The sequence below is a fragment of the Cyprinodon tularosa genome, unplaced genomic scaffold (assembly GCF_016077235.1).
Source record: "Cyprinodon tularosa strain WSP-4 unplaced genomic scaffold, ASM1607723v1 ctg640, whole genome shotgun sequence".
NCBI lineage: Eukaryota > Metazoa > Chordata > Actinopteri > Cyprinodontiformes > Cyprinodontidae > Cyprinodon > Cyprinodon tularosa.
Window position 1 is genome coordinate 260,299 of NW_024039386.1, and position 11,342 is coordinate 271,640.

Sequence of the window (11,342 nt, forward strand, 5' to 3'; positions counted from 1 at the left end):
TATCAAAAAAGTACTCCAGAGTGTTGTTCAGCATGGGGGTGAGTAGAAAATGAAGCCTAATCATGTTTTGGGTGTACTATTCCTTTAAGTGTTCTCATATACAGTGAAGTAAAGAACCCTTTTCAACACCACATGTAATGCAGGAGTGAGGGACGTTTGAATTGAAATAATGCAGTTTTGCTCGGTTAATGTAAAAGAGTCTAAATTGGAGATTAATATTCCTTGGATGTGTTCATTAACAATTGCCACTAATGCCAAATTGTTTTAGAACTTCAAAAAGATATCGCAGTTCGATCCTTTTGAAGAGTTTTGAAATTAAAGCATTGTCTTTACTCCCCCTTTTCTCTTGAATAATATTCATCACTCTCCTTATATTGTGAAATCAATGTACAAATCCATTCTGCTGTGGATGTATCATCTCAGACAAATGTTTCTTCAGCCTCATACCTATACTTTGCATCATTTTTTAATCATGATTCAACAATGAGATTGGTCTATAAGTACAACATTGTGTTGCTGATTTGATAGATTTCAATAATATGTTTATTGTTGCAACATTAAAGGAAGGGGGAGAGATCTAGACCCAAATGATTCTTATCTAAAAGGGGACGGCCTACTTAATCCTAAAACATCCTAAAGATTTCAGTTCCAGTTGCATCTGGTCCAGGTATCTTACCCTCTTTAATATTTACTATTGCATTAGAAATTTCTTTTACAGTGATTTTGAGATCGGTCATATCATTTTCTGGTAGCTTGGGAAACACCAAGTGAACAAAAAAGACTGCTTGCTTTGATGATATGATTGGTTACATTTTTGAGAAAATCTACAAAATGTATCACTAATCTGTTTGTGGTCCATGGAAACTCCAGAAAAATGAATAATACGTTCCAGCTGGTGGTGTCAGAGTTGAACGGGAATGTTATATAAATGCAAATAATACCGTCTTAATACTAGGGTGGTGTGCATCTGTTTCAACGATGAACTGTATGTTTTTGAAGCTGAACTCTGATTTCTCTAGATTGTTTTGCTCTTGCTTGTTAAATTCCCTTATACATTCTCCTCTTTTATCTCTGATGTCAAACAATAATTCAGCCAATATGTTTAATACCATTTTTTAGAGCCACTTTTAACCGTCTGCAGCAGGAAAGTGTTAAAATTACTGCTGCTAGCTTTGTTTAAACCTAACAACTTTGTTAAAACACATCAATGCAAGTGATGTTTGTCCTAGAATAGCCAAAATTATGAGTATTTGCTTTACAGTGCTTTATTAACAACTGCTGTAACCACAGCAAAATCAGCTGTAAATTATAGTATAAGACAGTTTTATCATATTTTCCATTTAAAAGGGAAAACCCAGAGAAATAAGATGGTCTTTTGCTATTTTGTCATATAGTTTTATTGCTCTATTCAACCTGTGATTATGGGTGCACTCCTAACTTGTTTGGGCTCATAATGAAAGATTTACAACATAAATGGAAATGTCCATCTGCATGTGACACCAGACAGCTATTCATCAAGGTTTCTAAATGACAGTGTTGGCAGTGATACCACAGAGAGCATGATGGGGCTTTAATAGTTAGCTGAATGAGAATACCTGCGTATCAAAGGGTTCCCGTTTACCTCGTAAATCCAATTTATTAGCAGAAAACAGCTTTTTAGTATTTTCTAATGAGACATTAAACTCTTCTAGCTCCACATTCTTTCTGTTTATACCACCAGTGAAGAAATTAAAGGCTAAGAGTTTTGAGGGCTCAAAGAAAGTGCAAGAGATGAGCCAGTTTCCATTTGTTTCATGTCAGTATCTCTTTTGTTTCTTGCAGATGAGTTCAAAGCCTTCCTGAAGAGGTTACCCACTGACCGGTTTTTGAATGTGTCTACGATTGCCAAGTTTTGGTCAGCTGACATGTCTCTACAGAAGCGTTATGCCCAGCTTGAAGCCAGTACCACAATGGTCCTGGGAAAAGCTCAAAAGATAGTAAGGAAGCTCTTCACCCTGAGCAAACGCTGTCCAAAGCAACCCCGCATCAGTTTGCCCAGAGAAAGGTAAATCAATATACTAAAAGATTGAAGAATAATTTGTTATAACTGAGAACTAATGTGTAACTTTCAATTCATCTTAAACATTTACTCAATCTGTTACATCTTCACATATGTTAATTAGTACTTTATAAATAGTCCATCACAATCAACTAATAGATTTGAAGTTAAAATAATTTGTTCAACTTAATAAACAGATGTGCATGTATACTATCTCCATTTTGTTCCATTACCCTCAAAATTAAATAGCAGTCCAAAAAATTAAAGGCAGATGTCTCCTATCTTGTTAAAAAATCCATGAGTAATTTAACTTTCTCAGCTGTTTTGAGAAAGCCAAAAGGAGAGTAATGTGTAAATGTAAATTAGGCATGAGGTATTTCTTTTATGAGATATTTGAATTTTTGTATAATAAAAAAAACTACATATTTTAGAATTTATTATTGCTACTCAAACTTTTATTATTTCTCCAAGGCTAGTACTCTGTATTAATCCTTATTTAAAAATATCATATTTTATAATATCTTAAAGCAAAGTCATAAATGCAGGTGAGGATTTGTTTTTATCCAATTAACTCTCCAAGGTGCAGTCTCATTTGGGGTGTAGGCAGCTTAAATTGTCCCAACAGGGCAAATTTACTTTGTTTCTAGTGATCTATAGGAGAAAGCATAGGGCTGAATTCCAAAAAAGCTTGATGGTTAAAAATGTAAAATGTTAAACAGAACTAAGGGAATGGTTTATTTCTGTTTTTATGTCTGTGATCTATGAGTGTGCTTCATTCAGATACTTTATAAATGAAAAGTAAAAGCCTTTTATATGGTCGGAGTTTTAAATAAAAAAGATGTACCAATATAAAGTCATGTAGATTGTGCCTTAACTTCAAGGTTAAGAATATTCTGCTTTGTGATACTTTGAGAAAGATTCTTGCTCATTTGAAAATGCTTATGTTTTTCTTGTTTAAAACTATTTTCCTGAATGCTTTTTATATAATCGTAACTATAATAATAAGCTTTCTTGATGCTACTTTATAGATCTTCTGCTATTTATTAGACTCTTGGATCTTTAGCATACATAGAGGGAGCTTACTGTAACACACCAAATTTAGTGTGTAAGACAAAGTTTGACATTTCATGAAACCTCATGATATTGCTAAAAAAGTCTGCCATGAGGAATATTGTAGTGCAACATGAAACCTTTAGCCAACAGTTCAAATCCAACAGACTGGACAAATATTTTTGCATAAATAAATAAAAAGTTGGATCGTATGTTTTGCACTTTTTTACCTATTGCCCATGCAGCTATTGTGAAAAAAACGGTTCTGTCCTAACAGACTCTGTTTTTCTCAATTCTGTAAATGGGATGGCCATAAATAAATCAAGACATTGAACATGTTGTACAGTACTGGCAGGTAGGGTTTAAAGGTGTTGTCTATTATCAATACAGGTTTGCTGCAAAAACATATTGATCGGTCAAAATCGGAAGTTTGCTGTTATGTTTATTGTGGCAAGCATTGATGAAAAATAAACACCCCACTTATTATTCATCTAGTCACCATGGCAATCTATTTATAAAGGTTGCATTAGCTAAATTTGGTAACAAACTGAGAGTTTTTCTATGTCCATATTAAATAAGTAAAGGGCTATTACTATTTCACGTCTCACAATTTGTGTCAAATAAGACAAAATATCACCAAATCTATATCATAATGAAATCGATTTCCTTTTATTCATATTTAAATTAATGTCTTTAAGGGACATTTTTAGTCTTTGTATTAATGTCTCTGAATTACTTTCTTGTAAAATTATCTTTTGAAAGGGGATGAAGAAAGACTATAACAGTTTGAAGGCAACTAAATGGATAACAGTCATTAATAGCAAAAAATTAAGGATGCTGCCAAAAGAAAATTGCTAATCACAGAATAATGAAATCAAATGAAGAAGATATTGAATAGGATATGATATGATGAGTACAAGGGGGAGAATGCGGGGAAGCATTAGTCTAAGGATACATAGACCTGGCAAAAAAACAAGCAAACTAACCAGCTGACACAAAGAGTAGGTTTTTCCCAACACAAAATCGGTAATTGGCTATTAGAGACTCATGTGTGTGGCAAAGAAAAATGCAAAACTAACTGGAAGCACACCAAGTGGAAACATGACTTTATTCAGGACAATTTATTGAGCAAAAAAATATATATATATATTGCTTGCATGGCTCTACATGCAAGCAATATTAGAGCACATGTTTTTCTACTGATATCTCAAATAGATGTTTTAATTTAGATTGTCAGAATAACTTCAGAGATGTTTTTATATATACTTTAACGCTCTGGTAGATGAGTGCCAGTTATGGCAATTTGACACTCATATACCCAAAATAAAAGAGCCCCAGTTTAGTGCTTCAACCTTAGTTAAAGGTATGGATTATCTCATTATGTTATTGATTATAAAAGACTTGAACAAAAGTAAGATGTTGACAAGTTTAGATGCAAAGTAGAATTTAAAAAAATAGGTCCAAATGGTTTAAAAACAAAGTATGTACAGTAGGATGTGCATACCTCCAAATAATAAAGAATGGGATGGAGACATCACTGGGAGAGAACAAACAGAAAGGGAATGAAGACTAAATGGCAAAATAGATAACTTAGTGTAAGCACCAAACCATAAGAATCTTGTCTCTATTTAAATGTGAGTGGGGGGTGTATTATTCAGGCAGAAACATTTGCAAAGAATGCCTCCCTGAAGCCGGGTATACGCTGTGCGATATTTTCAATTGTTGCATGCAGATACAGCTCAAAGTGTGAGATGAAATCGCAGGGTTTTAAAAGTTCACAGCTCACAATGGAAGTTGTCACACTGTGCGACACGACGCTTCAATATGATCTGCTAAAACTGTACGTCTAAAAACCAAATGTCAATCTGGATAAAGAAGAAGAACACCCTTGTTTGCACAGAGTTTGCGCAGCGCTCGAGGTTCTGGTAAATATCTTCATAGTTCTGATTTAACAGCAGGATTTGTCACGACGGCCCACTGAATTTCAAACATGTTTGATTTTCTCCCGACCTTGCGATTCCTGATCGGGAGGTGGTCGTGAGAGGCTGATCGCCCCTCGTTACCCCTTGTATACTACACGATGCAGGATGCACAATCAGGCTGAAACTCGGCCCGATCAGAAAAATTCCCGCACCACTGGTGAATCGGCCTGAAAAGGGACAAAAAATTGTACAGTGTATGCCCGGCTTCACAGAAAATTTTATTCTGTATGTGCATTATGAAACAACAGTTAAAGAGGTATTTGAGTTTGTTGTTGAGCACACGTTATACTTATCATGCAGAAAAAGAATACAATTCTGTTAAATTTGTATGATGAACTTGTATTTCTATAATGATATAAATCTTAACCTTGGTACATCATTATAATAATAATAACTGTAACTGTTTAGTGATAGCACTGTTAGACTTTTTATTTAAAATTTTACTGATTTGTGTTCATTCTTCTTTAAAGGCCTGTCGGGTTTTGGCTTGGTATGGCTCAGTCTCTGCTCTACTGCAATGAGCATGGAGTCCTGGGAACATTCTCTGAAGAGGCTAAGAGCTGTGTTTGTCCTGTGGACCAACCCATCTGTCAAGGCGCCATCCCTTGTGTTGTGGGCACCTCTCCTAATTCCTGCTCCCAGTGTGCCACTGACAATGCCACCCGATGTGGAGCCTGTCACCATGGCAATGTCCTTTATCTTGGCTCCTGTCGTCCGAGCATCGGGACCTCCCTGGACCATTATCTGAACTTTGACTTAGACATGCCAGATGCAGAGGTTCAAGTAGCTTCTACTATCTACATATTTACTATTTCAGTTAAAAGTTAAAACATATTCACCGTAGACAAAACGTCAGTAACTTTGGGCCTCTAGGGATCTATTCAAGAGATTCTGCTGTAAGGATGGGATTATTCAATTAATTCAATCAACTTTTCCGTAAATTTCGAAAAGCAAAGTTAGACAAAAATCTCAAATATAAACATATCTCTAAAAAAACATTTGAATGTCCCTTAGGAAACTCTATTATGATCAAATGATTTTTGTATGTGAACTAGTGCTGGTTTATTTCATACTGACAGATTTTCTGGAGCTTATTTGGTTGAGTTGGTTGGTTTCCTGGTCTCAGTCTTACTTTTAAGCACAATCCACACTTTTTTTATTATTATACAGGGTAAGGCTGTTGTTAACGCAATTTAAGAGATATTAAGCCCTGAGGTAGGGGATGAGCCTTGAGATAGAACCTACTGGAACAACAGAGGTACTGTCCACAGTGAAATATGTTTACATCACATTGGACTGAGCAAATGGTGACAAAGAAAGAATAACCTAAAATTTGTTAATACTTTAGTGATAGATTGAATCTAGAGAAAAAATGCAGTCATAAATGGGAAATGCTGAGCTATGCTGAGCCTCGAAGGATTCTACAAGCTATCAAACCAAACAAGCTGCCAAGCGTGGTGGGGGAAGTTTCCTATGGTGTTTTACTTGCATTGAAACATGTGTAGTGTACAAGTAGGATGGATTAGTGGCTGGCTAGCTCAAGTGGTAAGTCACACGTCCTGCAAACAGGACTGATTCTGCATTCCGAGCTGGGGGGAATGAGCTGCCAGTGTGGGTCCTTAGGCAAGGTCCTTCACGCTAAAGCCTGCTTTGGGAAGTGGCGGTCTATTGGTTAGGGCATTGTGCTTGGAATCCTGCGGTTCTGAGTTCAAGCCCCACTCCCATGGACTGCCACTCTGGGTCCCATGAGCCAGAGCACACTGCTCCCCCAGGGGCAAAACAATGGCAGCCCACTGCTCCCCAAGGGGATGGGTTAAATGCAGAGAGTTAATTTAGTTTTTCTCTACTTGTGACAGTGTAATGACAATGAAGAATGCTGGAAATTACAGAAATGTAAGGATCCCTTAAGAAGATACATGATTCAAATCAGAATATATTTTTTGATCCAAAAGACAGAGATTATAAAATCATCCAAACTAGTTTTTGGAATGGATTGACCATTCCAATCTGTTGGACTTAACCTGACATTTTTAAGATTTGTTAAAATTGTATTGGGTGTGTTTGAAAGGCAATATCTTCACAGAAAACAAAACAGTTTAAATGTAATCTAAAATTTTATTTTAAATAGAATGATGCCAGAATCGTGTAAATGGCACACAAAAGTGTGTTCAAGGTGTCATGTAATAGGAGCCATCTAGGATATTTATGAATAGCGTGGGTTAATTTCACTCTGTAGCCATGCATGGATTGCAGACAGTCCACAAGAAATGTATGTAGAATGTAACAATGGACCCAAGTTTTCCAAGGTAGTATTTCACAATTTTGTAGTCCCTCTTTTTGTGAGAAATTCTCATACCCATATTGCATATGAAATCTTTTTCAAGGCATTTTGCTTTCCGAAATATTTGGCATAGTATAATACAGACAGTGTGACTGATAAAATGTATATATTACATGATATAATAGTCAATGTGTCAGAGCACAGCATGACCAAACAGAAAACCAAAAGTTTACACCTAAACTTCAAAAACAGAGGATTTGTACACTTCTGAAAAAATTATAAAGTCAAAATAGAAAGCATTAAATAATGCATTTATCTACTTATTTTTCCCTAGGTGAAGTTCCTACTTCAGCGACTGGACAGCAGAATAGAGGTACATGCCATCTACATCAGCAATGACGTTCGTTTGGGGAGCTGGTTCAATCCTGCCTGGAGAAAGAGGATGTTACTTACACTAAAGAGCAACAAAAACAAGTCCAACCTCATCCACATGCTGATGGGTATTTCTTTTCAGATATGCTCAACTAAAAATTCAACACTGGAACCTGTGCCTGTCATTTATGTGAATCCTTTCGGGGGCAGCCATTCAGAGAGCTGGTTCATGCCTGTGATTCAGCCCGAATTCCCTGACTGGGAAAGAACTAGACTGGACAGCATTCCCAATGCACAGTGTTACAACTGGACATTGTCACTGGGTAATAAGTGGAAATCCTTTTTTGAAACAGTGCACATCTACCTACGGAGCCGTATTGTCACAGACGATCCAACAGTGAATGAAACTCTCTTTTATGAACCCTTGGATTTGGATGATCAGACGTCGAACTTAGGGTATATGAAGATCAACACTCTTAAAGTCTTTGGATATAGCATGCACTTTGACCCTGAGGGCATTAAGGATCTGATTCTGCAACTCGACTACCCCTACACACAGGGCACACAGGATGCTGCGTTCCTGATGTTACTGGAGATGAGAGATCGGATTAATCGTCTGTCTCCACCAGCGCCACAGCCACTTGACCTGTTTTCTTGTCTGTTGCGTCACCGCCTGAAGCTGTCTGCAGGTGAGGTGGCACGAATCAAGGATTCTCTTCAGATCTTCAACTCCAAGCTCCCTAATGCTTTTCCTGAACCTGAACTGGCCCAGCTTTGCAGCTAGCTGGATTAGCCCTTTGTTTCAGGAGTTTTACTGCAACCAGACTAGAGTTGCGGCTTCATGGACAGTACTAGTTTGGGTACACAGAAGACTAGCCAACTCTGATGCATACCTTCTGGGCCTTTAGTTCTCTCAATTTGCATTGGTTGGGAGGAGCAACTTGTTCCTTGTGAGACTCTGCTTTGCCAACCAGAAGGACTACTTTTGCTATTACTGCCATGCTTTTGGCAAACTATCTGACTGAACCAGTTCAAGATTCTTATCTATTCTAAAAAGTCATTTATTGGTTTGGAACTGCAAAGATTATCTCTATTATGATCTGTTTTTTTAAGAGGAACTTAAGAGTGGTATTGGATTTTTTTTTCTTTTCAAATAAAGAGGATTTTGCTTTTATAACTATTTACTTTTGGAAACAGAACTATTGGGCTTGGGTGGTTATATTATCCATGTGGTGAGTAAGTTATGTTGTTATGCTTAACAGTTTGAAATTTGATAATCCTGACCCCTGCTAATGTGTTTGGATATACCTTTTTACATCACATCTTTCATTTTATCTGGCATTTTAAAATGTATATCTATTATTAACATCCAAACGAGAAGCCTGTTAGTGATGTTCTGTTCATGGTGGAGTATCTGCCAAAAGCAGATTAAAAAAATAATTAGCGATCCGGGTGCAAAGAAAACACTGGTATATGCTGTCTTTTCTTACTCTTATAACCTAAAAATGACAGAAAGAAAGCATATATGGTGATAACAAAGAAAAGGTCTGTGGATGTAGTGCTGTAAATATTGCTCCATTTAATTCAAGACTGTGGACAAGTGCACATTGCTTTCTAGATAACCGAGTAAAAAATTTTTATAACAAAACAGACTCATGCCTTATATGGAAAGTTAATGTTAAAACAAGAAGCACATTTAATTTCTGTGTTTGTTTTTGAAGCAAATGTTGTTTCGCTTTTTATATTTCTACCAGGACAGGAAAACAGACACAATCTCCGGCGTATGTGATAATGTAGATTTTCTATGTACAGCAAATGCCAGTCACATTTTCTGCTCTTGTTTTGAATCAGTGTTGTGGAAAAAATTGAGTCACCTATCACAGTGCCCACCAGTACTTGCACTATGTAACTGTTCTGCAAAATCTCCAGTTATATGAAATATCTGTAACTGATAGATCCTTTTCGCTTTTAAATTGTTTGGTTTAGTCTCATGTTTTTTAAGTCGTTATTTGCTTTTCTTTTTTACGCTAACTTTCTCTATTATTATCTCTTTTTACATTGGTCAAAATTCTGCTGCAGTTATCACTGCAAATGCATTGTCAAAAAGTTTATCTTGGACAGTAAGGGTCCTTTTAGAGTTCAGGACTTACAAATATGAAACTTGATATGATATATTTACTTTGCCAATTTCTCACTGGAGGTCAACAAATCCTGTATGTCATTTTCAGCTGTTCTGTGCTCAGCTTGCTTAAGTAAAAGCAAAATGTTTTATCTACTTGGGAGTTTGTTCTTAATTTAAAAAATATTGCATTCAAAATGTTCTATACTTGCCAATAGGTAGGTATAAATTGCTGTGTATTTGGGTTTGACCCACAATTTATATTAATCTTAAGATAATACACACATTACAGTACATTTTAACAGTAATCTAGGGTTGTAGGGTTCTGTTGGTACATTCAGTCTGAATCACTTGAGGGAGGCATTATGGAGATTTCCAATGCAAATAAAAGGTTGTTCCAACTTCTGAAAATATATCTTGGAAAACCAGATTTATAATATATGTGTATTATTTATAAAGGATTTCTACTATCGTATCTGTTTAGGCCTTTAAGCAAAACATTTTAAGCTGATTAGTTGAAGCGCCACCTAGTGCCTGCCTACCAGTCACAGTAACAAATGTGGTTTCTCATGGCAGCAAACTCCATGAGAAACCACAACAGCTTGCTCTTTTATGCTCGTGCTGTTCTTCTTTCAAAAGACCCAAATATTTTTCCATGTTTATTTTGGTTTGGCTGTAGGCTTGGCAGCTCTTCTTTTCTATCCATAGTATTGCAGCATGATTGGCTGACCTGTTTTCTTTACGACTCGAGTAATTTAGGTTGGAGCCATCTGAATGGTTTGGTAGGTGTTTGTGAATTTGCAAATACCACAAGTATTCAGATTAATTAGTGACACTATACATCTCCTTAAACCCATACACCATAGAGAGGAATCACTATTTGCATCCGAATTTCACAATATTTCCTGCCGCATCTTAAATCATGGCTTACAGATGTGGGTCTTTATAAAAAAGAAATGAGGCATAATTGTAAACAACAACATTTTATCTAAATCTATATCTTATGCTCATTCCAAACTGATTTTTTGCAAAACTAGGTGAGACTATCAGAACCACTTTAACCATTCGGAAGACTGAGTGAAACTTCATCAGTGCAAGTTTAGTGCATGAAACAAAGGAAATAAATATGTTGGACCAAACACACCCAAGCGGTGTCTTTGACAATTATGCTGAAACTATCTGAAACACAAATATTGCATTATGTTCTCTGCCTTCACCTAAATGCCAATATACACAGTTTATGCTGACAGAGCTTCTTTTGCAGAACTATAAATGAATGGTGACTAAAAAAGACAAAAGTAGTTGAAAAAGAGGAACAACTTGACGTTAGCAGCCAAATTAAATTTGTAGGCTGTATCCATGAAAAATGTGCTAAATTACCTAAAATGCCTTGTTCTAATATTGAACTATTGTTTAATGTTTATTATATTAGATTACATGATATAACAAACAGACACTTTAGTAGTCTTTAGTGCACCTGTTGTTTATAAGAGCCAATGC

General features: G+C 36.2%; 1 protein-coding gene across 1 annotated transcript in view; it reads left to right on the forward strand.

The window, feature by feature from the left end:
* Positions 1 to 9,998, forward strand: part of brinp2 (bone morphogenetic protein/retinoic acid inducible neural-specific 2) — a 267,201-nt gene extending 257,203 nt beyond the window's left edge. Inside the window, exons 7-9 of the mRNA XM_038308587.1 lie at positions 1,822 to 2,044; positions 5,541 to 5,847; positions 7,686 to 9,998. Of these exons, the coding sequence (XP_038164515.1) occupies positions 1,822 to 2,044; positions 5,541 to 5,847; positions 7,686 to 8,507 (1,352 nt within the window). The 3' untranslated portion in view covers positions 8,508 to 9,998. The remainder of the gene's footprint in view (positions 1 to 1,821; positions 2,045 to 5,540; positions 5,848 to 7,685) is intronic.
* Positions 9,999 to 11,342: the final 1,344 nt, after the last annotated feature.